Below are 27,970 nucleotides of genomic sequence, written 5' to 3'. Positions count from 1 at the left end.
GTTCTGCATGAAATGTTGAACTTTTTTCCAAACAAAGTTTTGATGAATTGCCCGAAATTTTAAAATTTGTGAGCTCTTTTAGACATTTAGAACATTGCTGCAAATTTGAAGTTGAAGAATGTTTAAATGAAAATAGTTAAATCAAGATTGGCAAATCGTAGAAAAAACCATTCTTAATTGACTTTCAAAGTGGCGAAAATTAAGATTTTTTAAACAATTTCCTCACAGGAGCTACTCCACCTTTTAACAGTATTAAATTTCAAACAATAAACATAATTAATTCTTTGGTCGAACAAAAATACGGGCGTCTCCAAATTAATTTTCCAGCAAAAAAAAGATTACAAGAAGTCTGTTGACATATTGACACGGAGCAATCATCAAATTCTTATCATTTTTGGCTGCATAAAAAATTTAATTACCCGCCTGATTCACAAATTCGGTTTCTCCACCCAACGACCGTCATTTCACCTGATTTTGACCTGCTCTTTTGATTTGAACTTTTGAGTTTATTTTTAAAGTTTTCAGGTCAATTTTGTATCAATGAGAATACATTTTTTTGCGTTTTTGATTATTTTGTCACTTGTTGGATGTGATGGATGGCAGGCAGATGTTGGAAAGTTGGTTAGAAAATGGAATAATCAACGAACAATTGATGGGAATGATATAGAAAAGTGCATACCAGACGATGGAGAGCAATGTACAATTCAAGCAGGTTGGAATAGCACACGTGAGTCAACAAGTTCAAGATCAAAAGTTTCACAAAGTACCGTATACCTACCATACAAGTATAACTACAGTAACCGAACCTTATTTCATTTCTTAAAATAACTTTCAAATCTCGTAGCCGTAACCGATGACTAGTGGAAGTTGGTTCAGAAGTTTAGAGAACCAGATCACCGAAAATGTATTTTTGAATTGAATGACGTCATGCATGTTTTTCTACTGACTTCTCATAGTAAAATTCGAGTGACGACACAACTTAAAAAATAAAATTTACGCGATTTTTGGAGATCAAACGGTCGCCGAAATTGTATCTATTTTTGGAAGGTGTGACGTCATCATCTACAAACTATAGGACACATAATACAGTTATGACAAATTTAAAATTGTTCGCATGATAATTGAAGACTGTATTGTAGTTAAATTCCACTGCCCACTACAAAACTGAAATTTTATTTTTTAATGAAAACTATCTCGAAAAACTTAACGAACTTTTTTCGGGTTGCCGAATAATACAGCTTCAGAAACAGAGCAAATAAATTCCAACTTCGAATTTCTTTGAATTTCAGAAGTATGTGAATATGTGAAATGTAATGATGATAACTGTGAAGGTGGTGGTTACGTGTTATGGACAAGATACGTGGAATGTGCTTCAAGTCCAGCTGTTCGGATTATTTTAATCATAACCGGGGTCATCTACATGTTGGTGTTATTTATAATGGTTAGCTCAGCAGCTGATGACTTTTTCTCTCCTTCCATTTCATCAATTGTTGCACATCTCAGAATTAGTGAATCTGTTGCGGTAAGAATTTTGTAGGATTTGAATTTTTTTAAATCTAAAATATAAATTTGATTGAAAAATTTTGAAGTGTATAATTATGATTGAACCTAGAGAGGCGCATTTAAACGAAAAATCTAAAGATACACCGCCTTCAATTTTTCCTAAAATATATTCAAGACAGTGTAAAAAATTTCAAGCAATTTCCAGGGAGTAACCTTCATGGCATTTGGAAATGGAGCTCCAGATGTATTTGGAGCAATAGCTTCTGTATTGAGTAGTCCAACTCCAAAAGCTGATCTTGCACTTGGAGAATTATTTGGAGCTGGATTATTTGTGACTACAATGGTGCTGGCTGTCACTATTTTCACGAGACCTTTTAAGGCAGAGGTTTGTTTTTTTTTGAAAAGATTTTTGTAATTTCAATTAAGATTTTTTAGGTGTTTAGTTCAATACGTGATATTGCTTTCTATCTTGTTGCTCTAGCATTTTTGGCATTTTGTTTTGTATATTATGATCATGTTGAAATATGGATGCCAATTAGTATGTTTTACTAAAAATAAACAAGCAACTACAAATTCAAATTTCCAGCATTTCTCGGAGTATACTTAATCTATGTGTGTACCGTAATCCTTTCTCAAATTCTTCATAATCGTCACAAAAAAGACGAAGAAAAAGTGGATGAAGTGAAGACAGTAGATACAGATAGTTTGGAAGATGATGATGATATTTATGTTAGTCACGGTCATCATGTTCTTCATGCACATGAAGTTATGAAAATGGAAGCAGAAATCGAAGCAGTTGAACCATTAAAAACATGGTCATTTCGAGGAGTTGTTCATGATTTTAAAGAACATTTGAAGCCATGGCCAAGTATGGATGAATGGGATGAAATGAATATTTTTCAAAAAGTGATTGCTGTTTTGAATGTAAGTGATTAGTATTGCAACCCATTGTTTAATATTGATGTATTAAAAATTTGTCAACTAAGAAAATATTTTTCAATTCTATCTCTATAGTTTGTAGTATTTATTGATATGTTTAAAGCAAAGTGAGATATAAGTTTCCAAAGGAAAGCAGTCGGTTGCATTGCCAATAGAAGAAATACGATTTGTTTCAAATTTTCGTTTTCAAACATCGCAGAAGTTCAAATATGCAACATTTCTCCAAATTTTTCCAACAGTCCAGAATTTTTTAATTTGGCAATTTACCACAACTTTGAAAGGATTTTTCTATTCTAGAATTGCGATACTTATTTTACTTAAATTACAAGGTTAAAATATATTTCGAATATCAGAAGTCATATAATACCCATGTTATTTAAAACATATTCATAAGAATTAAAATAAAAACATTAAACTTTTCAGACAATTCCAAACTTCTTATTTAAACTTACAATCCCACATAGTGAACAACCATGGTCTAAACCAATCACTCTTTTACAGTGCCTCATTTGTCCGGTTTTCCTTCTTTTCTGTATTCAAGGTATTTCCATTTTTAATTCAATATTTTCCAACTACAGTTTCTACAGTTTGTTCAATATCTCCATTTCCAAATTCTCCTGGTCTCTGGATGTACGGTCTCATTCTATCTGTGTTGCTCACTGCTGCAGTGCTATTTTTCACTGAACTACATAAAGAACCACCTTTTTACAAGGTATCACATTATCATTTAAGTTTGCGCATGTAGTAAGTTTCAGAGTTTAATATCCTATGCAGGATTTCTAATGTCCATTGCATGGATTTATTTAATTTCTTCGGAAGTTGTAAATGTTGTAACAATGCTTGGAGTTGTTTCAAGAGTATCACATGAAGTACTTGGTCTAACAATTCTTGCATGGAGTAATAGTATTGGAGACTTGATTGCTGATGTTTCAGTTGCAAAGCAAGGTTATCCCAGAATGGCAATGGCTGCAGCAATTGGTGGACAGTTGTTTAGTATGTAATTTTTTTTGAAAATTTAAAATTAATTCTGTTTAGCAAATTTGGCTGGAACTTATTTCGTGGGTTTTTTTAGTATTATGGAGCCGGAGACACCGTAAATTCAAACATTTTCCAATAGTTCCGCCGATATCACCATTTTTCTCTCTGTTGGAAAATTTCTTATAGACTAGTTGAAAACTTTTTGAATTCGCGGTTTTGCCGCCAAATACGTTTTCAAATTTCCGTGAACCGCACTTGCACATCGTTTTCAAAAGGATTTCTCTGCGGCCTCATAATAGACTGAATACAGGGTTTTTTTAACAAGGAAAAAGGAAAAAAGAATAAAATAAGCTGGATTTGTAAATTAAAAAAATAAACGATTTAAGATCTCCTAATTGGATTTGGTCTTCCATTCACAATTGCCAAGATTCAAGGAAAATCTATATCGGTGAGTTTTTAGAAATAATAAATATAAAAACAATTTAAAAATATTTTCAGATGATTATAAATCCAACTTATCGACTTTTAATGCTTTTCCTTGCAATTTCTTTGATTTTCACTTTAATTGGTAAGATTTTCCAATTAAATTTATATCTCATAAAAGCTAACAATTTTCAGCAATGTTTGCACAGAAATACTTTTTACGACGTATTCACTCATATTCTCTTGTCTTCATCTACATTTCATTTTTTGTTTTTATCGGTCTTTCTCTTGATGATATACTGGTCTGGAATTGAACGGGTTCGCATTTATTATTTGTTGTTTATATATTATTTTTCAAAGAATAAAAATATAAAACCTCCCAAAATTTATACCTTTCAACGCGTTTCAATACATTGTAAGCAGTCCTTTTACTAAACAAATGTACAACTGAAGGAAATTGGTGAAACGAGGATGTGAATAGATGGTGGTGGTGGGGGGAAGCAAGAGTAGAAGGATGACTCCAGATATATTGCTAGAAGCGTCTTATAAATAAAGAAAGGGGATTGGGGAGGGCGACGACGTCCGATACATTATTATTACAAAAAGAGAAACAAATCAACAAAAAAATGGAAGGGGAACGAAAAGTGTGAAGAGAGAGACGATTGAGGAAGAAAAGAATGTATCGCGGGATCTGGGTGGGATATGTCATGTCGATTTGTTGGAACCAACGAATCCAAAAATTGGATTGGTACAATTAGACGTTGCTCACACACAAACGGTCTTCGGATCTGTTCGAATGTTGACACAACGTGATTATTACAAGTAAGAGCTGAAAACGGGACCTGTTGAGTGAAAAAGAGTTATGATGAATAAGATATTTCAAACAATGAATGAAACAATTTCCATAGTGGAAAAATGGGGGATAAGATTTTTGAAAGTGTACACTGGAAACGACTACGGCATGGGCTTTGAAAATGTGAGAAAGTGAGTGGAAATCTCACAACAACTAAAAAAGTGGAAATAGCACGTATGGTGTTAACAAAGAAACCCGTTAGTTAACGGAATTCAAAATGGGTAAGAATGTGATGACTGGAAAGAAAGCAAAGGCCTGGTGAACAATACAGTAAATGATGATGATGATGCGGCAACGTGAAACATGAAGCACAGAAATCAGAAGCAGACCCGTCAGATGGATAACATGAAAGTTTATGAAATGGTGTGACGTCATTACATATTGTCATCTTCACGATTCACTGATGGACTGCGTGGAATGCTTGGAGAACTTACGGATCCGGCAACGGAGGCTCTTATCTGCAAATATTCCAATAAATTAAAAAAAAGTTTTTGCTAAAACATCAAAATTTTGGCCATGAGCATTTTTATTTTCAAAATAATGTAGTCAGAAAAAAAATTGAAGTGCAACTTTTGTAATAGTTGGCGGCAAAAAACCAGAAATTTGAACGTTTTCAATAGTTTTTCGAGGTGTTTTGTTACGGAATCTTTTTTCTTAAATAATTTTATTCCGAAATTGACGAAATAAATTTTTTTTTAACTCATCCACTTTTTAACTTCACATAAATTTTTCCATCATTACGGAATGAGAATCATTAAAAACATTAGCTAAACTGAACAAAAAAACAAACAATTTGAATTTACGCTTTTGCCGCTAAATTCCTAACAAGACTCAACGTTCAGGCGGGGTGCATTTTTAGAAATTCTTCTTGTAATATTTTCTAACTACGAAATAAATTAAGTTAAATATAGAAAAAAACTCACCGCTCCTCTTGGTCTGAAAAGCTCATGCTTCGCCAGCTCGAAAACATCTGCTCTGTCTTCTTTCCTGTACTGCAGGCATCTTCTTATGAAATCTTGAGCAGCGGAGCTCACCTAAAACAGAAAAATAAATGGAATATATAAGAAAATTTTAATTTTGTTACCTGAGGCTTGCTTGGGAATGACACTTCTCTTGCATTAATAATCGTATTGTATTCGAGGATCTTTTGTTGAGTCAGATCATTTCCGAACGGCTTCTTTCCATAGATACATTGATAGAAGATGACTCCAATACTCCAGACATCGACTTTACAAGTGATCTTTGGTGGTGGAACGATGAAGGTCTCAGGTGGAAGATACCAATAAGTTCCAGCGAACTGTGAGGTGAGCTCGATTCCCAAGTCATGATCGTCACTCTCTCCCTCCATGATTTTCGACAGCCCAAAGTCGGTGATCTTGATTGCACCGCTGGTGTTTCCTGACTCGAGAAGAATATTCGCAGGCTTTAGATCATAATGAATGATGGGAGTGCTCTTTTCATTCAGATAGACAAGAGCAGAAACAACTTGCATAATAATGCTTCGAGCCTCCTTCTCACTGATCGACCTGTTCTGCTTGAGGTAGAAATCGAGGTCGTTGCCCGGCACATATTCGAGAACCGTGCAGAACGAGTGATTGTCGATTGTGAGCAGATCGTATTGCTTCACAATTCGGCAATGATCCAATGACTTGTGGATGTCTTTTTCACGCATCGCGTGCTTGACGTAGTTCGCCTTCTTCTCCTCCTTCCAGTCTTTGTTAACATGATGGATCTTGCATGCGACATACCGGTTCTCTTCAATGTCGAACGCCTTCCAGACCTCACTGAATCCACCCTTACCGAGCAAGTTCAGCATGAGGTATCTTTTATGCAAGAGTCGATGATCATTGAACTGTGACGCACTTTCATTCGAAGCTCGTTTCAGCTCTCTCACATGATGCTGCTTCTCCTTTTCCAATCTTTCTTTCTCCATGGAGAGATCAGTTTCTTCTTTTCTCAAGTGCTCCCTGCGCAGTTTATAGATTTCATCGAGCTCAATGTACTCTTGGTACTGGATTTCTTTCGGTTCTTCAGGTCGTCTGAAGATCGCATCGTCTCCATTCGTATTGGAACTTGTTGATGGCTGCATACCGTTGGAGTCATTTTGAGAATTGACTGCCTGTGGGCGTTTAGGTTCTTTACCGATTCCAAGAGGCTTTCGTTTTTTCAACAAGGCAGAAGCACTTGCAATTTCATTTCTTTCAGCATTGATCTGTTCAGTTTTCTTATCCATTTCGGCAAACGCCCACCCATCAACCCATTGATCACGGAATGAATCACCAGTTCGAGTAGTTTTGAAACATCCAATTCGAGGTGAATCGGCAGCCGTTTTGTCGCGAAGGGCTTTTCGTTCGATCTGATTCTTATCGATAAGTAATCGCTTGATTGTTTCTTTCGAAGCTTCATTCTTTCTTCGTTCCAAACTATTCTTCGAGTTCAACTCTTCGATTTGGCGACGATGGTCTTCAATGATTCTATTCATTTTGGCGACTTCATCAGCATTTTGAGGATTAGCCTGAAACCTCTGAAATTAAAAAAAATCTAGTTTTCACGTCACAACATTCAATAACAAACCTGAGATAGCGAAGAATCCGTCTGAGTCTCTTCATCGATTGTTCTCACCATCCTTCCTGATTGATTTCCCTGACCAGGTGGTGATTGATTCGAGTTTGAGTTTGAATCCGATGAATAATGTTGTTGTTGAGTTGGAGTCGGGGTTCCACGATTATTAACACCCAATGACGGTGTAGCAACTCCCCAATATGAGTTTTGCATTTCATGCTGATTCATTTGTGGTTGCTGCTGCTGTGAATCGTAACTGTTAGATCCATTCTGCTGTACAGCTGGCTGCCTCTTCGGTGATCCTTGATTTTGATGATATTCCGTCAATAGACATCGTGCAACACTATTTCCACTTGCAACCTCTCCTCCAACTTTCATGAATTCTGTGATTTTCCTTTCTTGTTTCGGAGTTGCCTGATCTTCAGTTGGACCAGCTTTTCGTCGCTTTCTGGTTTTCTTGTCAGTGGCTGTCGACGACTGTGGCGCTGTCGGTCTGCAAAAATATAGATTACATTTAATCACATATATTTCTATTTCTGATAATCGGATTTACATTTATCGTAATTTCCCGAGATTTTGTCATGTTCTCTTAAAGGCGAAAGAATTTTTTAAAAAAATGGGTCACGCCGTGGAAAAAATGTATCGTATTTTTTTTCTTACATTTTCTTGTGAAATTACTTTTTTTAAAGCGAATTTTGGTCGTTTTCAGGCGGACAAACAGAAAAAAAGTTTTTAATGAAAACAATATGAAAAAAAGTTTTAACTCATTGAAAACACTAATGAAAACAAGTTTTAACTCATTTGCAACAATTTTTAACAACAAAAATTATAAAATTGGCTTAAAACTTTTCTCTTTTTTAATGTTAAAAATCGTTTCAAATCAGATTTTAAAGTACACTTTTTCTGTTCGCACTTCGGCATAAGAATAAAGTCGTGCGCATATGAAGGCAATTCAAAATGCTGTGAAATTTTGAAAACATTAATAGTGAATGTAATACTCACCGTTGAGGGGTACCACCGTGTTGCTCTGGTTCACGATCCGAAATACTACCAGCCGACGAGAGATTGCTCGACTCATTCACATGTTGTAACGCAGCCGATGACTGTTGGGGCTGTTGGGCAGACTGTTGTTGTGACTGTTGCTGGGGCTGCTGTTGCTGTTGCTGAATTTGTGGAGCATACATCTGATGATGTTGAGCCTGCTGCTGCTGATATTGCTGTTGCTGCTGTAATATGATTCATAAAAGTGTTATTTAAAAAAAACCGATTAAGTTACCTGGTGGTAATGCATCTGCTGCATTTGTTGTTGATGATTATGATACGACATATTGTATTGCTGCTGATGATGTTGCTGCTGCTGTTGCATTTGCATTTGATGAGGATGCATATGATGAACTCCAGAATTATAATCCCGCATTTCTATCGAGTCTTCTGACATTGCCTGCATACACTGTTGCATCTCAGTTGGTGATGAACGTGTTGCACCACCGTTTTGTGGTGGTACCTGTTGCATCATTACAGACGTTGATGGATGACTTGAATTTTGTGGCATAAACTGTGTTGCACCGAGCATTCCGGAACTCATATAGGTCACGTTCTGAAAAATAAATTTTTAGTAAAGAAAATAGTCGAAAATCAATCAATGAGAAAGCGTCTATTCAGATTGCTACTCGTGATCGAATTGAAATGAGACGAAAGTGTGTATGTATGTGTGCGAGAAAAATAGTGCCGCTTATGGCGCCCCTTACTACCCTTTTCCTTCTTTCCATCCGTTCGTTCAATCAATCGGTAGAATGAGCGAGAGAGAGAGTGAGTAGAAATGCGGGAGGCCCGGGACAGCAGAGGAGGACGACGGGCATATAGCCACCCCCCTTAACTCGCCCTAGCAGAAAATAAAAACATGACGGGCGGCAAACGACATGGCTACTCGGTTGAGGAAGAGGAGAACGATGCGCGAAAACTCTTAGTATAAGAGAACCGTGCTTTGAACCTGTCAGTATAACAAAGCTGACCTCAAAATGACTAATTCTCCACTTTTTTTTTACAGAGAATCGGATTTTACTAGTGAAAAAGCTTTCGAAATATCGTTGTGATGCTAGGAACTAAATTTGGCATGATAAAGCCTAACTTTCTCTGCAAAACTGAGACATTTAGCGACAACTAGATCGTGACGAGACCCGCTCAGAAAATCATCGTGCGCCTGACATGCCAAAATTTTCCAAAAAATGCGATAACTTACTCCAACACGACCCGTATCACCGGTAGCCATTGTGCTGCTCACAGTGCCGAGTGGAGACTCGCCGACGATCGGAGCGTGATTCGATGATGAACCGCTGCTCTGGACCTGTAAATTGGAATATATTACTAATTTAGAGAATTGATTAAAACTAAAAAATAAAAGAAATAAAAGTGACGTCTCAACAACAACAGTTTGAAATCAAAACTCGCACACACTCGAAACCCATTTCGGAATGTGTGAGAGAGAGATGCAAGACGACAGAGAAACCAGAGCACAACCCAAATACACATATTCTACAAAGAGAAAATAAAAGAGAAAAGAAGGCGATGAAGAAGAAGAAGAAGGAAAGGCGAGCACATTGGTAGGACACCGTATGACGTCATCATCACAAAGCAGGAGGCCAGCATGACAATTTCGGAAAACGATTCTCGCTGGAGACAATTTCTGCCTCCTGAACCAAGAAAGAAATTATAGATCAAGGAAGTGTGCCCAATCAAGAAGCATCACAAGTTTATCTATTTATTTTTCTCATCTCAATAATCATTTTACACTACCAACAGCAAGTCCTGATTCATTAAAAAACGTGAGCGAACCACCACTCGGAATCTCATTCTCCCATCTCAACGCGCTTACTTTTAAATTATATACAGGGAGAAAATACATATGAACGCTCCGAATGACGATAGAGAAAAAGAGAACAGGCGACAGTAGTGTCTAGAGATGACAAAAAACGAAGAGAGCGATGAGAGAGACATACAAATACATACACTCTGCATCTGGTCTAACCCAGCAAAACCAAAAAAAAGGAGAAGAAAACGACGAATAAGTAGAGAGGACGACAGCGGAGATGACAACACTATGGATAGGGGAAAACAAGGAAGAAGTAGAAGAAGAGGATGAGAAAAAGAAAAGAAAAGGCGGCGGTGAGGAAAAAGAAAGAACATTGCCCCCAGTCAGTTCCCTGGATTAGATATTATGCCAAATTAGGAGAGGACGCACACACACACACACGGCTCCAGAAAAGCAGCAGTAGAGGAGAGTGTGCTCAATAGAGGGGGGACGCGGGCCACGAAATCTATTAAAATCTGTCTCTGATGATGAGTGCAACGCGCGCATAAACAACATGCTATCACAAGAGACACAAGACGGCGAGGGACACAAGGAGCACACAAAAAGTTGAGAGAATCAGAGATCCCGGGGCGACGACGACAGCCGTGAAAAGGGACATGGCGCGGACGCCAGAGTTTTTCCGGTGAACTTATTTAGCTCTCATTTAGCAGAAAGAGTTTCATATTTCTACTATGAAATTCGAATTGAAAAAAAAAGAAAACTCTCGTAAAACTGATAAGAAGTACTAAAGCGACAGACTGGTGGCACATTTATGTACGTTGTAATCTTACTAATGGTGATCATCAATATTTTTATCCCAATCAATAAGAAACAAGAACAACAAAAGTGAGCAAAACACAAAGCCGAAAAGGAAAATGAATATGAAAAGACAAAAAAGAAGAAGAACTAGAAGTGGAGGTAGAAAAGAGCAGCAGCAGGAGCAGTCACAAAGTCCAATAATCATTTTGTTTTGTGTATGTCTCTGTTTCGCCTGCCTCCAACAACTCAACATCTTCTACATATTCCTCTTTTATTTCCGTGTGTGTTGAATACTCTCATCTCGCCATCAAATCAACCCTTTTCTCTCTCTCACCACACTCTGCTACTACTAACCCAGAGACGACGCATCATGATGGCTGCAAGCAACACAGTGGTCGGTATGACATGGAAAGCAAGACAAAAAAAGCACTACGCATCTCACCATCACATATCATTTCTCAATTTGCAATCGATTCGAAAAAGTTTTACAGTTTATAGGTGTGCAAGGGATCGGAGAGGAATACATATAAAACATATAAAACATCAAGCGAAAGGTTGGAAGAAGAGTATGCAATCCCCCAGAGTCGGAGACATATTTCTCGCAAATCGCCGCCACAAAAAATGAAAATTGTTCGGATCAACACAAGAGGGAGGACAGAACAAAAAAAAACGCACATGCGAGGAATCGAGACGGAAAGGAGCAACGGGAGGGTAGACGAAAAGAAAGTAAGAGTATAGAGTGGAACGAGAAGGAGGAGGAGACCGCCTTTTTGTCAAGAGCGCTGTTTGCGCTTTCAACACCTCAATGAAGCACACGCCATTATCCGTAGTGGTTGCAGCGGGCTGCTGAAATTCGGAGTAGGCGCGTGATAGAGGCAAAATTGAATCGATGCATGCGTCGGTCGAGGTGGGGACATCAAGATGCGACCACATGAACAGAGAAGTATTGAGCGGGGGCCAATAGAAAGTGAAACCAAAACCCAAGCAAAGGGAACCAGATTTGTAGTTATTTGAGAGTGGCAGCAAAAGCTAAATGTCTTCACACACATACACACAAACAGCAGAAGATGTCCGAAAGGCTCACATATACGTCACCCGGCCAACTAATTATACTCAACAGGGAAAACACATGTGCGTCGAAACAACCAACAATCAGAGCCTTATATAGGATATAAATAAAAATGAAAGGGGGAGGAGGTGTTCAAATCGATTGGAAGGGCGACAAAACAAATGAGCAGTGGTAGGAGCAGCACATAGCAAAGCCAACCATATTGCAATTCGGCCTTCCTCTTTGGTGTTTGATAACGGTAAACACACATGTGATGACGGGCAATGGATGATGGTAGTTAGTTGGTTCGAAGTAGAAAGGAGACGAGAGTACTTTGTATGTGGAAAATATCAACTTTTATTTGTAAAAACCATGACCATCCGAATGGATTGCAAAAGAAAAAAAACGCGCGACACGATCGCATAAAGCGAAATATATCAAGTCGGAAACGAGGAGCGAAGAGGAGGCAAAGAAACGGCGAAGAGAGGAGGCAAATGAATCGAAGAGGTCGAAACACACACACCAGGAGGGGCAACTGAGACGGACCCTTTTCCCGCCCCTCCCAAACAACCACCATCGCTACACCATGCTACGCAAAAAAAATGTGTTGAATAGGAAGGCGATGTCTCGGCGACGGCTCCTCCTCTTTAGGACCCACACGAGTATGAGAGCGGAAACGAAATACGCACTCGGAGCATAGAGAATGGATAAAGACGTCGTTGTCGCCCGGCGCCCTACTTTGCTTAAGGCGACGAGTAAGAGCACTCTTTTTCATCTTCAGGCTCTTCCTTCACTCCAGAATACATCTGTTTGACAGAGAAAAAAACAAAGAAAAGCCGATGAACGAACCATTGGACGAACGAAGGAAAACGACCGCAGACGAGTACACTAGGTGCAAAGAGACGTAGAGAATGCGAGAAGAAGTGTGTTTCTGTGATGAAGAGACACAGTTCTAATGTTATATTTTCTACACCTTTTAGGCAAGAAAGCTGGTATAAATGTTGTGAAGAGCAGTCATTTTCAAAAAAAAACTCGTGAACCATGCAGCAACAGCGAACGAGGAGGAAGAAGAAAATGGAAAAGACGCAGAGTGCGGATAGAAAAGAAGAAGAAATCATAGGTGGGGGTGGAGACACTGCAAAAAGAACACAAATAAACCGATAGATACACATTAGAATCGATAGACTGGGATAGAATGAGGAGATAAATAGGAAAACGACAACATCATATCGTCTCGCTGTTTCTATCATGTATTGAATGTATATACAGAAAACTAGGAACGGGATCGGCATTCTTTTTCGTTTTTGCTTCTCTCCAACAAATTATCAAGCCGACAATCCCACATAATTCTTATCATCACATACTTTCCATAAATTCCCACTTTGTCCTTCTCACAAGGTGAATAGCAATGATTTGTGACCATGTGTCATTGACAATAATACAGTATCACCATCATCCTCGACAGGTGTACGGGGCAGCTGCTATCCGGAAAAGCTTTTAACGTGAGAGAAACCATGAGTTGTAATTTTTGGGTAGTTGTCTCAGAAAGTTCCGGAATCTTTTTAAAATGTACGAGATGACGAATCTTCAAAGTAGCCAGCAACCATGAGTGAACGGAGATTCAATGCAAAAATTGCCAAGAAAAAAACAAGAATTCCAATTTCGGAGGTGATGCAAAAGAAGAAAGAATTGCTCAACGAGTGACAGCTTTGAGATGACTAAATTATCCGTTTTCTTGAGAAGTTCATGACGAGAAGTGAACTGAATCTGTGAGGGATGGGGAATAAGAAAAAGTTCAGAACTGAAAATTAAAATTAAAAAAAAAAAAAAAAAAAAAACCTAACGCTGCGATAATTTGAAAGACACATAACCCGAAAACTACAAATTTGGTTTTTCCTCTCGCAACTGTTTAATGTGAGATTGACAGAGAGATTTATGAATTGACGGAAGAAGAGGGACCCGAATGAGAAAAATTGGTTTAGCCAACGACGTCCGCATTGTCGTCGCCGTTTGCCCTGTTCACAACCGACGACGACGGGGATGGGGAGAAAGAAGAAGAAAGCAGTCCAGGGGCCAAGCCAAACACCGAGTCGCTTTCGACGACGGTTGGTTAGCGTTTTGTGTTGTTTAAGTGAATGTGAGTGCGTGTGAGTGCGGATGTGTTGGAAGAGGAGTGAGCGTCTCCGCCGTGTGCGTATGCAATGTCGTGGCAGTCAGTCCGTGCGCGTTATTTGTGTGTCAAAGAGTGTTTTGTGGGGTTAAAGAAGAGATTGCCTGATCCATGTGTGTCGGTTCACACAGGTTGACAGTGTGAGTGTGCAGTCATCACGCCTACACCGAATGATTTACGATTCCCTTCGCGTACCACACATAAAGTAGAATTCAAGTCAACAACTAACACTATAGATTGGCAGTGAATCAATGAAATGAACATACCGTTGGTAAAGCTTTGTTCTGTGGGCCCGTATTGAACATCTTTTGCTCTAATACGAAACTTCGTTCTCCGCCACCACTGCTGCTTCCGCCTCCTGCGACGATACCGTCCATTGACAACATCGACATTGTTGTTGTGAAGACGACGATGACGGTGTCAGTGACAGATCGATAGGCACAACCCAATGGGATGAATTTGTCAAGAAGAGAGTCTTTCTTGATTAACGATTCGATCCGAGGAGGTTCTGAAAAAAATTGAATTTGTTAAAAAAATCATTTAAACAATTTTGAGAGGAAGAAGGACAAAAAAGAAACAAAGATTGTGCAAACAGATGGACTTTCACAGTTTCATATATTTTGAAATGATAGACTTTCTGCAAGTGGGGTGTGAACCTCTGCCGCGACACAGCTGCGAGAGGAGCGGCTCAAAAAAATTATATTTTTTAATTGAAAACACGCAATTTTTAATTTTCATGATAAATCATGCGGTCTGGGCGAAAAACAAAATAAAACAAACTTTTTTGTTTGAACCGGTCCGCTCGCAGCTGCGTCGCGGTCGTGGCCGCGGCCGATGTTCACCACCATCACGCAGAAACTCTGTCATTTCAAAATTTCGAAAAAAGTAAAACATTAAAGAAAAATTGATAATAAATAGGAAACAGTGCCACTTTTATTTTGGAAACTACTCAATATAATTTTAATAGAAGTTCTAAAAAATCAATGTTTCGAAGTAAGTGTATAAAATAGTTCAAATGTGAGAGAAAGTGTGCGAAAACTTCCTCCGTCACATGACCATCATCCATATAGCAATAGAACCTTTGTATTCTCGTGCCCTCCCATCGCCCATCTAGAAAAAATCTTTTTGCCTCCAAAAAAAAACAAGGCGGCAGAACCACACAACGACTATCGTGGCACAAACAAAAACGTTAAACTTAGACGACGTAGTAGTTGACTAGAAATTCAGATGACACGTACGATTACGGTTGCTATAGAAATTTAATTCCCGCACTTAAGATAGTCTAATTTAAAATGTGATTCAAAAAGTTTTAAAGAAAAATATAGAACAATTTAAATTGTGGAAAACGTTAAATAGATTTTTTCAAATATACAAAAAATGAAATAGCGAACGGGACAAAAAAGAACCATCTGTACGTAGTGCCCGGCGAGGTGAGAGTGAGAGAGCGTGTAAGACGAAGAGAAACATAGAAAAAAGAGGCACAGAGTGGTGAAGATGAAGAACGGAGAGCGCGGTGTCGAAGGACATCAACTTCTTGCCGCTTTGCGCTCACAAATTTAACTGAAAAAGATGATAACAAATGAGGAGAAACGGATAGAAACCGACGGAAGGAAGGAGGAAGGGGCGACCACGAGAACATCTTTTTCTTCGCGTGTTTGGCACTCCATTTCTAAAGCCATCGAAATCATCACTTATCAACTTTTTTCCGACCGATAAAAATTTGTTTTATTTATGACTATTGAGAAACAAAGAAGAGAAAAATAAATAATACGTTTAAAATAAAGTTAACTGTCAACAAAATGGAATTGAAATTTCAATTAGGAGTAGTTCGTGGAGATTTTTCACTCAAATTGACTAAAACTGTCTCAAAAAACAGAATTTTGAAAAAATTTTAACGGAAAAATGTTCAAAAATCTGGCTCCTTTTTTTCGAATTTTCTCTCGTGCATAACATTTTTTTTTATTTTTGAGAGAATTTTGGGCCATTTTTTTTATTTATTCAACAAACAATCCGCAAAATCTACTCTCTTTGAAATTATAAGTACGTCAGTTAAATTCAAATGTTTTAAAATAACTATTATTCAAACCTCCGTCATCACTGAAACATGATTATTAACTAGGAAAGTAACACGATGGACAATAAATAACGACAGGGCAAAATGGGCGGGGCCTAGAGGGCAACGTTGTTTCATTGACTGCTTTCACACACATACACACACTAATCGATACAAATCATAAGGAACATACGGCCAACAATGCCATCTCCTCCTGCGTCACAGAAACCCACACTTCTTCTCTTTTGATCGAGGAATGAAAAAGTAGAAGAGACGACGCAAAAAAAATCGAAAACAACGACTCTTGGGGCGGTAGACAAAATGAACTATATGTGCTTGTTTTTGCATGAGACTCTTCACTAACTGTGTTCGTGGCGAGACCTGCGCGCGCGCGAAACTATGCGATTTGAAATTGTGGTACTGTAGAGTTAGCGAATGAAAATTTTTGAGAGGAAAACTACGGAGTATTTCGAAAAGAAGAAGAGAACAGTGAAAACGAAACTCTTTTTTAAAAAAAAAGCGAAGCAAGTTTTTTTTTTCAAAAAATGCATGTCGAATCTAAAACTACAATCAAATTATAATACACTTCCAATAGAAAAAAATTTGTATCGGCGATGGGTGATGGATCGTAGAAACAAAAAAAATACATTTTTTGAAAAAAAAAGGCGCCAAATCATCTTGTGTCGTGTATAAATGTGAATTGGGAGAGTAGGAGGCAAAGGCCTAGTGGGAGACAAAAAACAGAGAGCGTGACGAGCGAAGAGACGATGATCAACGAAGGTTATACATTGCAATCGGCCATCATTTAGCAAGTGAGCGCAAGTGAACGAGAGACGATAGATGAAGAAGCGAAGAATAGGCGCAGACGGAGTTGCAGCAGCATCCAAGTAGCCATTCAGGACCGGACGACCGCAACAGGAGGCAAGAGACATCATGCTCCGTACGGACGGTGCAGATAGACGAGATGGAAAAGTTAGAGACTGCTCTGATTTCAGAGAATAATGCACTACTACTACCCTATTTTTTTCTCAATGCCAACTTTTTTGCTCGATTCTATGTTTTTTTTTGTATATTCTTTTATAGACGGTTCGAGGAAGAAACTTTTTAAAAATTTGTAAAAACCTATAATTCCAAAAAATGATACACAATGAAACTAATTTATGTAAACGTATTAGCTCCGCCCATTTTATAGATGTGACTGACCTTGAAAGCGACTCCAATATTTTGAAAAATGGCGGGAAAAATATTTGAATGCTTTTTTGTACCCAGTACCGAGTGCCGCCATAATTTCAAGGACGCGTGTGACGTCACATTAAAAAAAATCTACTTATCTGTGAGCCCTGAAGAAATTTAAAAATGGAGGAGTGTGACATGTGACTTTGCTTTTAAAACAATTAGTCTCAGATTCACTATCAGAAACAACGAAAAAAAGTAGAGAAAGATTGAAAAATCCAACTTTTAAAAAACCGATTTTTTAAAAAGATTTCGGCGAATTGTTCGAATTCGCTTTAAAATGAGAACCGCAAAGCGAAAGTTGGATCTTTCTTGATTTTTTTGTGGAATTTCGAAATTTTAGATCATTTTGAGTCCATTACTAAAACTAAAAATTCACTTCTCAAATAAGAAAGTAATAAATATTAAACTTCATACATTAAAACTGCATCTGACACCGAACAACGCGCAATACAATTAAAGTGCATTAAAACTGTATTTGATACCTAAGAATGCGTAATATAGTGTAAACGGACCCTATTCGAGCTGATGATATTCATGAATCTTAAAATATAGAAATCACAAAGCCTCACACATTTTTAGAAAATAACGCATCAACACAAGAGCACATACGGCAAACAAACGATAAAGTGGCAAAGAGAGGGAGGAAAGAGAGCAACCCTTCGGAATTGACCTTTGTTAGACTCAATAAACCTACCAGATGCATCATAATTAGCAGATTACTAACGGAGCACGCGGATATGATGGAGAAATTAAAAATCGAAGATTGAAAATATAGTTAGGAAAGGAAAGGCTTTCTCGTTCAAATTCAAGTTATTATTTTAAAAATTCAGGCCTAAATTCAAATATTCGTTTGACCTTCTATCCTAAAAACTAATCCGGCTCCGAATAAACAGCTCGCTCGGCCTTCAAAATTTCAAGGACGCGTGTGACGTCACGATTTTCGAAAACATCGCTGTATAATTTTAATATCAACGGTGAGGCAAATTTAAAAGTAACGATCTAGTAACTGCCAATTTTCTATTGAAGAAAATAATTCTTGATAAAGAATCATTCGGAAAATCAATAAAAGAGAAAAAAAGTGGCGGCTTGTACTTGCTATAATGGCTGGACACCGTTCTACTCACGGAGAGACCCTCCTGTGCATACAATAAGCGATAGTTCACGAGTTGACTTAGTTTGTTGCGGTTTGATAACATATTGGCTAGCATTTACCTCGTTTAGCTATTTGAACAAACAAGAATTAGTTTTAAAGTACTAAATGGTTGAAGAATTCGAATTGCCGGGGGAAGTCAAAGCTTTGGATCGAAAGTTAAAGTCAATTTCAGAAAGTGCGTGAAGATTGCTGATTATTTCAGTAAATCCGATAATTAATCTAATTCATAATTAGAAAGAAATTAATTAAATCAAAAGAATCCATACGAAACGTCGAGAAAAATAAAAAGAAAATGAAAAAACAATTTTTAGAGGAAACAATTTCAAATTCTGCACTCTACACCACATTTGACGCACAATGCTCGTCCGGTGTGGTGTTTGCGTACCAAATTTCATTTCGAAAAATATGTTTATTTTTGAGGCTTTTTTTTGTGTTTTCAGGTTAATTTCTCTCGATTTTAAAGGGCAAAAGAATCAATTTTAGATTCCTATCGAACTTAATACTTTCCGTATATATTTGTTCACATAATTATTCAATTCCTTCCCATTGTTTCCTTTCGTTTTGTTCATTTCTCATTAGATTTTCATTTTCAGCTCAAAATGTCACTGGCCACTAAACTACGAAGAGTTCGAAAGTCTCCACCAGAGGGATGGGATTTGATCGAGCCCACACTAGAACAGTTCGAAGTGAGTCTTCTTTTAACTTCGGACAACTTTTTCAAAAATATATATTTCAGGCGAAAATGCGTGAAGCCGAAACAGAACCACACGAAGGAAAGCGAAAAACTGAAATTAACTGGCCGATTTTCAGGTATTAATAACCATTAATTGATTTAAATTTGTACCTTTTTCTTCAGAATTCATCACCAACGATCACGATACGTCTATGACATGTACTACAAGAAAGCTGAAATTTCCCGTGAATTGTACGAATTCTGCTTAACCGCCAAGTTCGCTGACGCAGCACTTATCGCGAAATGGAAGAAGCAAGGATACGAGAACCTGTGTTGCGTTAAATGTGTGAATACTCGAGACAGTAATTTCGGCACTGCGTGCATCTGTCGAGTTCCAAAAAGCAAACTTGATGCGGAGCGTGTTATCGAATGCGTTCATTGTGGATGTCATGGTTGCTCTGGATGATCTCTATTTTTATATACTCTCATATCAAGGTTTTGTGAATCCCCCGTTCCCTGAACTTTTTTATTTATTCTTTTTTTTTTCTTCTTAAAATACATAACGTTCTCACTGAAATTGAAATAAAGAATTGGAAGGCTGAATAACGATTCTTAAAATGATTTTTTTTAAAGTTTCTTGTCTTCTTTCATACTTTAAAAATCTGCTTCAACCGTTAATATCCCGATATAATTCACAGAATGGTGGAAGTTCCGTCTTTTCGGTCAAATGAACATTTCCCACAGCTCTGCGACAAAGTCACGGTCAAATGGGACAAAAAACGTGGAAGATTTGTAGAAGCAATCGAAGATATTCCTATTGGAACTGTTGTCTGTGTGGAAACGGGAATCACCGTGAACGTTGATCCACAAAATTGTTATCGATGTCTGAAAATAACCGAAAATGCGTCATTTGCGTAAGTAGCTCGTCGTGAAAATTGCAACTTAACATTTCTCTCCAGAAGCAAAATTTTGCAATTTATCGGTCTCGACACGACAAATTGTTGTGAAATTTGAAAATATATGCGCCGTCAAGTCTCAATATACTAAATATAACAGTTTCAATCAATTTTGGAAAAAAAATTGGCTCAATCCTTTTTGAATTTCCGCGCAAATTAATGATCTGGTGTTGATAATTTTTTTATTACAAATTTTTCAGACATCCTTTCGTAAAGAAACTTGGCAACCAGAAGGAGATTTGCTGAAATTCTAAAATTGCATTAAAACCGATAATTCATAATTTTTTTCGCGAAAAAAAGTGGAAAAAACATAAATTATTATAGCCGAAAAACTCAAAAATTGCGCGGAAATTCTAAATTAATCAAGCTCTTTTAATATTTTTTTTTGCAAAATTCAAAAAAAATCACAAAAGTAATTTGTAAAAAATTCTATTAAGTATTCAACAGTTATTTTCGGTTTAACTTTTGTTGCTGTGGCAGTTTGAAATTACTGTACTCTTTAAAGGCGCACACCTTTTCGCGTTCACAAAAAAGATCGTGTCTAGACCGGGGTACTGTATATTTGGCGCAAAATTGCTCATACTAGTAATTGAAAAATACGACGCAAATTTATAAGTCTACATTTTTTTCCAGATACTGCAAAAACTGCGAGGAGTTTTACGAGCCAGACGAAATAGCTTGTGGAGAATTTGATGAGCTCGGAATTTTCAAACTCGCTGCGCATCTGGTGTTTTCTTACCCTTTTGCGGATATTGCATCGCTTGTTCAATCGAGTGATCCAGGTACATGATTTTATTAAAAAAGGAGTAGTGATAATGGAGATTTTGCTTCAAAAAAAATCATAAATTTGGAAAAATTAAAACGAAAAATAAATCACCAAACCAAGGAGAATCCAACAAATTCCCTTTTTATTTTTTAACGTTCTAGATTTATACATTAAAATAAAATAAATCCCCATTGCGCTGAATTTTTTATTTCATTTTCAGAACCACCAAGTTGTGCCCCGAAAGCACTTTCCACTCAGGATATTGAAGCAATCTTCCAGTTGACACCGTTTCCAGAAATTGGAGAAGCTTTCAAAGCGCCGGCGATTCAAAATGCAATAAAAAGAATAGTGGAATCATTAGAAACTGTAAGAAATTTGAACAAAATTCATTTGTGAACATTTATTTGCTTTTCAGGATGAAAATTGGGGAAGATTGGATCAAATTAGTCGAACAATGACATTTACAAAAGCTTTGAGAATAATGGCCGAAAGATCTGCAAAAAATGCACACACAATATACAGCATTGAACAAATAGAAAGCCAGTAAGTGTTTGGAAGCTTTTAGTTTTTAAAGATCAATTATTTTAATACAGAGAAGACAATCTACCGATGGCTACTGGACTTTTCCCAATTTCGTCGATTTTTAATCATTCCTGCACTCCAAATATTTCTGGATTGTAAGATTTTCCCGGTTATACAGATCAACCCCATGTTTTTAAAATTCAGCTTTGTCCGGAACACGTTCATCTTTGTCAGCCAGGGAGTTCGAGCAAGAGAGGAGCTTCTTGATAGCTATGGAGTCACATATCATCAACATACTTTTGAGCAGAGAACTGTAAGCTCATTTTTCAAATTAATTCACTCAAGAAATAATAGAAAAAGGGTTTTCAATTGAAAACACACTAGGAGTTTTTCTTTTTTTTTTTAATCAAAAACTTTTCCATTTTTGAAAATATCCGAATTTTCGTTCCGTTTTTTCATAACAAAAATACTATTCAATAATTTTCCGGTCATTTCTCGATGTTTTAATTAAAAATGGTTTCTCTCTAAATTTTCTATTTATTCGGTTTAAAAAAATCTAAACTTTTCAATTTTTGGAAATATCGAAAAATCTAACACTTTCGTTTTTATTTATATATTTTAAATTGCACAAAATAAAAAGAAACCAAAATTCAATAATTTCAGGCCATCTCTCAGGATTGTAATAAAAAAAACGTTTTTTTTTCATCCAATTTTTTTGAAAGTCGGAGTAACCGTCGAGCCAAACGTATCACAATCTATCTTTTACCAACTTTAATTCTCCAACGTTATTATATATTATCTGTAAATTTCTCATTTTTCAGAATTTCCTTGCAAGTGTATCAGGATTCATTTGTCATTGCGAATCGTGTTTCAAAATGAAAAGCTTGAAGGTACTCGAAAAACCCAAAAAGTATCCTGAAACTATTGCGACGAATGCAAGTTGCTTTACCGACATCACAAGTTACACTGAGAATATACCACGTGGATCGAAGGAACTTGAGAACTTGATCATTGCATTCGCTCGGAGACCCGATTCAGAAACCTACACGGAATTGATTTTTCAATTTTGGAAGAAGTTTGTGGAAAATGCGAAATTTCGTGGAATCACTTATGATCCATATTTGGGTGAGTTTAAGAAGGCATTCAATTTCTTGAAATTAAAAAAAATTGAAATTAAATTAATTTTCAGTACGTCCCTATGTCGAGATGACGATACTTGCATGGAACAAGGAGGTCGGATGCGAAAATGAAGAAAAAATGTCACTTTTAATAGTAACTCATCGACTTCTTCGGAATTGCTATGTTGATTTACATCCACTCTCGGAGTATGTTCGATATTATGGAGACGCAGAAAAAAATTTTGGTACCAGAAAAAAAAATCGACACTTCTGACAGACTGAAAAACTGAAAACTTTTGAGTTTTGAGTTTTTAGGTCTGTCAGAAATTTCTTTTTTTTTCGTTTTGTTTTTAATCATTTCGGTATAAAAATACTTTTTTTAACGGACAACATTACAAAAGGGACAAAAATGCATTAAAATTGGCGAAATCAGCGAAATTAATTGAAAATTTTGAATTTATGCTTTTGCCACCGAAAACCTGCCGAGACCCGACCCATGATTCGGGGTTTTTTCTGCAATCTCTGAATATTATTATTTTTCAGGCTCGTCGTCAAACTCGTCAATGTCGTTGCCAATCAGAATGCTGACGAAATTAACAGAACGCTAGAAAAACTGAAATTACGAGCAAGAATGCTGTGGAAATACTCGGAACAATCAGAGGATCTTTGAACGTTTACTATTCATTATTATTGCATCGATTACCCCTTTTTAATTTATTCCCTACGATTTTCAAAACTGATCTCCACCCTTTTCCCGCCATTGAACTAGTTCATCAAACACATTTAATCTGCTCGATTAGTTGTTCTATTCCGGAATTTCGAGCATTTGAACTGCTAAAAATAGACTTGCTGATAAAAATAAAATGACTTGTTAATTAGAATTATATTTCAACAAATACTTTCAAAGAAGAATTGGAAAATCGAATGACATCACAACTAAGATAACGGAAATGGAAAATAAGTTACTGAATTGGTAATAAAAATATTAAAGATTTTCGGAAGAATCACTTTTTCGGAAACACTATGAAATTTTTAATTCTCATCGATATCATGAAACCAGCGAGATATTTGGAGGCGCATGCAAGTTGGCGAGTCACGCCACGATTTTCCTAATTTGACATTCCCAAACAAATTGTGACGTCTATCCCTTATAGTAGAGACATGTTTTTATATTATATTGTGGTAGACCGTTTTTTATCACATAAATTTTAAAAATTATCTTTGTTAAGACTGAAAAACATAATGTGTGAATAGGTTCCTACTTACAACACTGATACTATGAATGAAAATATTATTAATTGACTTTCAATACACAGGAGTTTGTGCGAACAAAGTAAAAAATACCCTGACACGAAAATTTACGATATTTACGCCAAAAGTACGGTATCTGGTCTCGAAAGGACATAATTTTGTAAATGCTAGATGGTGTGCGCCTTTAAGAAATACTTTATTTTAAAACTTTCCGCGATACGGAATTATTATCGATTTTTCAAAGTATGTAATTAATTATATGATGACCGAAAAAACAAGACCAAAAGTTAAATAAACACGAAATAATTGCAGCTGTGACGGTAAATTTTTTGGCGTCAAATAAATGCCAAGGGCGGTGCTTAAAATTATCAGTACTATAAAAAGAAATCATTCAACAGTGACATATCAGTTTTTCTGTTTTTCAATAAAAATAACGTTATGACCAACAATAACGACCCAAAATGCGTTGTGATCGAAGAGCCAGATGATGTTCCAGTGAAACCTCCGAAGATATTTGATTTCACCGATTGGCCGTTTGAGATTCCAGATATTTTTAAGGTATCGTCTTTTTTATAATCTAGGAGAAATTATTATGGAGTTGGTGAAAAATGCGCGTCTAAATGTTTTTCTGAAGAGCTTACATAAATACGTTTCCATTAAATCTATTGAAAAATAATTTTGAAAAAAACCCAAAAATTTTCAATGTTTTCAAGCATGTAACTTTTTTCAAGTTTCACGCGTTGTCAGGCTTTCCCATTAAAATTTGATCTACAAAAAATGCGATGTTAACACGTTTTTAAATTTTTTTCTTTCTGGCACTACAAATGTTTTTTCTGGTCCTAAAAGCTAACCTTGTATTGTCAGAAACTTATATTTGTATTTAATTCCCAATTGCGCATACTTCCAGAGAAAAGAGCTCTCTTACAATTACAATTATGACTTGGCAACATCAAAAAGTTTAATGATTGTCAGAATGATATTTAAATGGCGTGGATCTTTATGGCAAGCTGTGTACAAGTAAGTTTTTGACTTTTTGACCTACCACTCCCACTCTCCACAAATAAAACAGATAATGAAATAGATCACGAGTCAATTCTTCTGAATGAAGAAGTTCTTATCAACAATTCTTGAAAATGTTAACACATCGTAAAACTTAATGATTGCAGAGAGTTGATTGTTTGGATATGTGCATACTCTTTGGTTTCAGTTATTTATCGATTTGCATTGACGAGGAGTCAGAAAGAGTAAGTATAATTGGGAAGGACCTGGCGCCTGCCTATCGTCATGGGTTTAGGTCCAAGTCAGGCGCAGGCCGACTTAAAGGCAAATAGGCAGTTGTTTAGTCATCTATATAGATCTCCAATAAGTGAACATATCTAGTTGGAGCTGGAAAAATGCTAAAAAATACTCCTATGGCACTAAAATAAACAAAAGTAAAATAAAAACGCTTCAAAAAATGTTTAGAATTTTTACAGGCAGAACAAGGAAATTATGTAGTTTACCAAAAAAAGTGGAAACCGCCCGAACTCTGAATTTTATTTTTGAAAAATGATACTATTAAAAACGAACGATAATTACAGTATTAAAATGTTCCAAATATTTTCAGTATTTTCGAACGTTTTGGGGAATATTGTGATGCACGAATGGGATACCTTCCACTCAATTTTGTACTCGGATTCTTCTGTAACATAATTATTCGGAGATGGTTAAAACTATATACAAGTCTTGGAAATATTGACAAGTAATATTTTTTTGGTTTAAAAACCCTAATTTAAAATTTAGTATTGCACTATTTGTTTCTGCATATGTTCGTGGAACTGATGATAGAGCACGACAGATTAGAAGAAATATAATAAGGTAAGCAATGCAAAAACTCAGAAAAATCGTCTAGTTCTCCTCAGATATTGTGTCATTTCCCAATGCCTTGTATTTCGTGACATTCATGTTGGAGTTCGTCGTCGTTTCCCGACACTTGAAGCAGTGGCTCAGGCAGGAATCATGTTACCTCATGAACTTGAAAAATTCAATTCAATAAAATCAAGATATCAAAAGTATTGGGTCAGCTTCAATTGGGCTCTCGAACTATTAAATGTTGCAAAAACTGAGAAAAGTATTGATGGAGACAATGCAAGAAATGCTATAGCACAGGTTTTTTTGTACAGATTTTATGTAACATAATTTTTCTTGTACAGATAGTACAGAAAAAACCTCAGAGGAGAAATGAAAAAGCCAAGATAAAATCCAATCGAAACCAACCAAGATTTTTTTAAAAACTCTATCTAATCTCACACTTTGAATTCCCTCCAAGATGAGAACGTCGAACCAATCGGCGATTTGCTACGCCCTTTTCTCAACCAATCAGACAGATCGTGAAAAATTAAAAAGAGCTGATTGGTCCGGAGTGCTCTTTTTGGTGAAAATTGCAATTTATTTTCTGTTGATTATTCCCGACAATTATGCAAATCGTTAGCAACAAGTTTTGTAGAAATTCAATTTCTGTGTAAAGTTTGAATACTTTATTTCAGGAAATCAGCAAGTTCAGAAGTGCTCTGACAACTGTTTCTATGTATGATTGGGTACCAATTCCATTAATGTACCCACAACTTGTTAATATGGCTGTACATACATACTTTTTCCTTTGCATATTCACAAGACAATTCTTCATTTCTGCTGATGCTCACAATAAGACTGAAGTTGATCTTTATATTCCATTTATGACAATCATCGAATTCATTTTCTATATGGGATGGTTAAAAGTTGCAATGGAATTACTCAATCCATTTGGAGAAGATGCTGATGATTTTGATTGTAATTTACTTATTGATCGAAATCTTGCAATTGGATTGACATCTGTGGATGATGCTTACGATCAACTTCCAGAAGTTAAACCTGATGTATTTACTGGAGGATCAGTTAAACCATTGGATTCAGATGATACTAGAAGTCTTAAATATCACTTTGGAAGTGCAGCGCAGTAAGTGAAAAAACTGAAATTATTTTCCAGTGTGCTACTCTGGAATTAACAAAAATTGGAGTGTCTTGGAACCTCTTGAAACCCTTGCGGTTGATGATGGAATGGAAGAGTACTTCGGTACTGCTCGTTTTTACTTACTTTTTCTTTTTTTACTGCCGAGGGCCGGATTTGCTCGAATCGCGAAAGGTCTTAATCGACCATTCAAGATGACAGCTTATCTAAGGTCCGAAAGCAGTTGGGAGAGGAACGTGTCCTCCTACCTTTCAAGTTGAATGGTCGTTTTACTGTTTGGGATGGCTGACTTGATGCTAGTACGCTTCATCTGAGGATGACGCTCCCCAAGCAGTCAAGTAGACTTGGAAGGTGCGGGTTCTTGCCACTATTTTTCGGGTTCTTGCCACTATTGCACCCCAGGCTCGCCTGAACAATCAATTCCTTGGAATATTTAGGAAAAAATCGACTCTAGTGACGTTACTCCGTTGTTTAGAGAATTAAATTAATTTCAGAATGGAAGAGATATCATATTTGAAAAAAGAAGAAAATAAAATGATTGCTGCTGGCAAGAAGCCGAACAAGTTGAAGCTTTGGGTGAAAAGTGTGAGGAGAAAGAGATTCGAAACTTCAGCTACACAACCTTCATTCCCAATTCCATAACTTTTTTGTTCTCTTGAAAAAAAATTCTTTAAAAAAATCCAAAACTTATTCCCAAAAACGGGTTCTAATTTAAGAATTTAATCAATAAACAATGTTCTTGTAACAAATGATATCGTTCACATTTTTTGGCTAAACTTCTCAGTTCCCGAAAGCTAAGTTTACAAAACTTGGCAGACATTAAGAAAAAAGTTTTCTGCATGATCTTCTGCTCTTTTTGAGCCAACAAACAATATGTAATTAAAACATATCTGTCACAAGAAACCGATCAAGTTTCTGAAAGTACATTGCAAGGAGAACAGAAAGATGGACCACACGGATGACAGAATGGTATCCCATAAAAAGAAAAGACCTGTTGGAAAGCCTCCGATGAGATGGACCGACTCTCTGAGGAAGGAAATCACCACGAGGGATATGGGCAATAACATCATCACCCCATGGTCCACTCAAGCAAAGGACCGAAAAGCTTGGAAAGCTGTGATCCGCACCGTAGGCGAAGAATGGATCGACTAAATTCGCATGCATTGAGACGAT

The 27,970-nt window shown here is 36.7% G+C and overlaps 5 protein-coding genes and 2 non-coding genes across 11 annotated transcripts; 5 read left to right on the top strand and 2 right to left on the bottom strand.

Moving 5' to 3' along the window:
- Positions 1-519: 519 nt before the first annotated feature.
- On the top strand, positions 520-4,229 carry ncx-6 (Putative sodium/calcium exchanger 6). The gene is made up of 11 exons (NM_066745.3): positions 520-727; positions 1,290-1,522; positions 1,709-1,888; positions 1,939-2,041; positions 2,090-2,427; positions 2,866-2,983; positions 3,030-3,154; positions 3,198-3,435; positions 3,807-3,868; positions 3,919-3,988; positions 4,039-4,229. The coding sequence occupies exons 1-11, from the start codon at positions 541-543 to the stop codon at positions 4,155-4,157; spliced, it is 1,773 nt and encodes a 590-aa protein (NP_499146.2). The 5' UTR covers positions 520-540; the 3' UTR covers positions 4,158-4,229.
- tlk-1 lies at positions 4,201-14,595 on the bottom strand (the record flags this gene model as incomplete). Of its 4 annotated transcripts, NM_181913.5 has the most annotated exons (9): positions 4,201-4,672; positions 5,131-5,154; positions 5,620-5,730; positions 5,781-7,211; positions 7,271-7,751; positions 8,261-8,484; positions 8,535-8,855; positions 9,498-9,602; positions 14,350-14,475. In NM_181913.5, 9 exons carry the CDS (start codon positions 14,473-14,475, stop codon positions 4,598-4,600), a joined length of 2,898 nt encoding a protein of 965 aa, NP_871642.2. The 4 variants fall into 4 exon arrangements, with proteins under 4 accessions (NP_871642.2, NP_499145.2, NP_001370213.1 ...); NM_066744.7 differs by having other exon boundaries at positions 4,215-5,154; positions 14,350-14,595; NM_001382967.2 differs by lacking the exon at positions 14,350-14,475 and having other exon boundaries at positions 4,219-5,154; positions 9,498-9,614.
- C07A9.16 lies at positions 5,400-5,624 on the top strand. Its single transcript, NR_052634.1, has one exon. It is a non-coding gene; the product is annotated as an Unclassified non-coding RNA C07A9.16 (non-coding RNA).
- Positions 14,596-14,825: 230 nt separating the features above from the next.
- On the bottom strand, positions 14,826-14,975 carry C07A9.15. Its single transcript, NR_052633.1, has one exon. It is a non-coding gene; the product is annotated as an Unclassified non-coding RNA C07A9.15 (non-coding RNA).
- A 2,976-nt stretch (positions 14,976-17,951) lies between these two features.
- On the top strand, positions 17,952-19,801 carry bud-31 (Protein BUD31 homolog). Its single transcript, NM_001379868.1, has 4 exons — positions 17,952-18,346; positions 19,119-19,211; positions 19,262-19,335; positions 19,382-19,801. Exons 2-4 carry the CDS (start codon positions 19,125-19,127, stop codon positions 19,662-19,664), a joined length of 444 nt encoding a protein of 147 aa, NP_001366676.1. The 5' UTR covers positions 17,952-18,346; positions 19,119-19,124; the 3' UTR covers positions 19,665-19,801.
- Positions 19,802-19,894: 93 nt separating this feature from the next.
- Positions 19,895-23,441, top strand: set-3 (SET domain-containing protein 3). Of its 2 annotated transcripts, none has more exons than NM_181940.6 (9): positions 19,895-20,112; positions 20,788-20,936; positions 21,141-21,286; positions 21,336-21,463; positions 21,514-21,597; positions 21,647-21,755; positions 22,264-22,567; positions 22,632-22,805; positions 23,104-23,441. In NM_181940.6, exons 1-9 carry the CDS (start codon positions 19,898-19,900, stop codon positions 23,166-23,168), a joined length of 1,374 nt encoding a protein of 457 aa, NP_871669.1. In that variant the 5' UTR covers positions 19,895-19,897; the 3' UTR covers positions 23,169-23,441. The 2 variants fall into 2 exon arrangements, with proteins under 2 accessions (NP_871669.1, NP_499143.1); NM_066742.6 differs by having other exon boundaries at positions 19,897-20,112; positions 22,632-22,767; positions 23,104-23,440.
- A 774-nt stretch (positions 23,442-24,215) lies between these two features.
- Positions 24,216-27,547, top strand: best-5 (Bestrophin homolog 5). The gene is made up of 8 exons (NM_066741.4): positions 24,216-24,369; positions 24,719-24,828; positions 24,978-25,055; positions 25,418-25,552; positions 25,594-25,668; positions 25,713-25,959; positions 26,337-26,785; positions 27,292-27,547. Exons 1-8 carry the CDS (start codon positions 24,250-24,252, stop codon positions 27,437-27,439), a joined length of 1,362 nt encoding a protein of 453 aa, NP_499142.2. The 5' UTR covers positions 24,216-24,249; the 3' UTR covers positions 27,440-27,547.
- The last annotated feature ends 423 nt before the right edge of the window (positions 27,548-27,970 follow it).

This window comes from Caenorhabditis elegans, chromosome III (assembly GCF_000002985.6).
Source record: "Caenorhabditis elegans chromosome III".
NCBI lineage: Eukaryota > Metazoa > Nematoda > Chromadorea > Rhabditida > Rhabditidae > Caenorhabditis > Caenorhabditis elegans.
The sequence above is the reverse complement of the archived record's forward strand: the minus strand, read 5'-3'. Positions and strand labels throughout refer to the sequence as shown.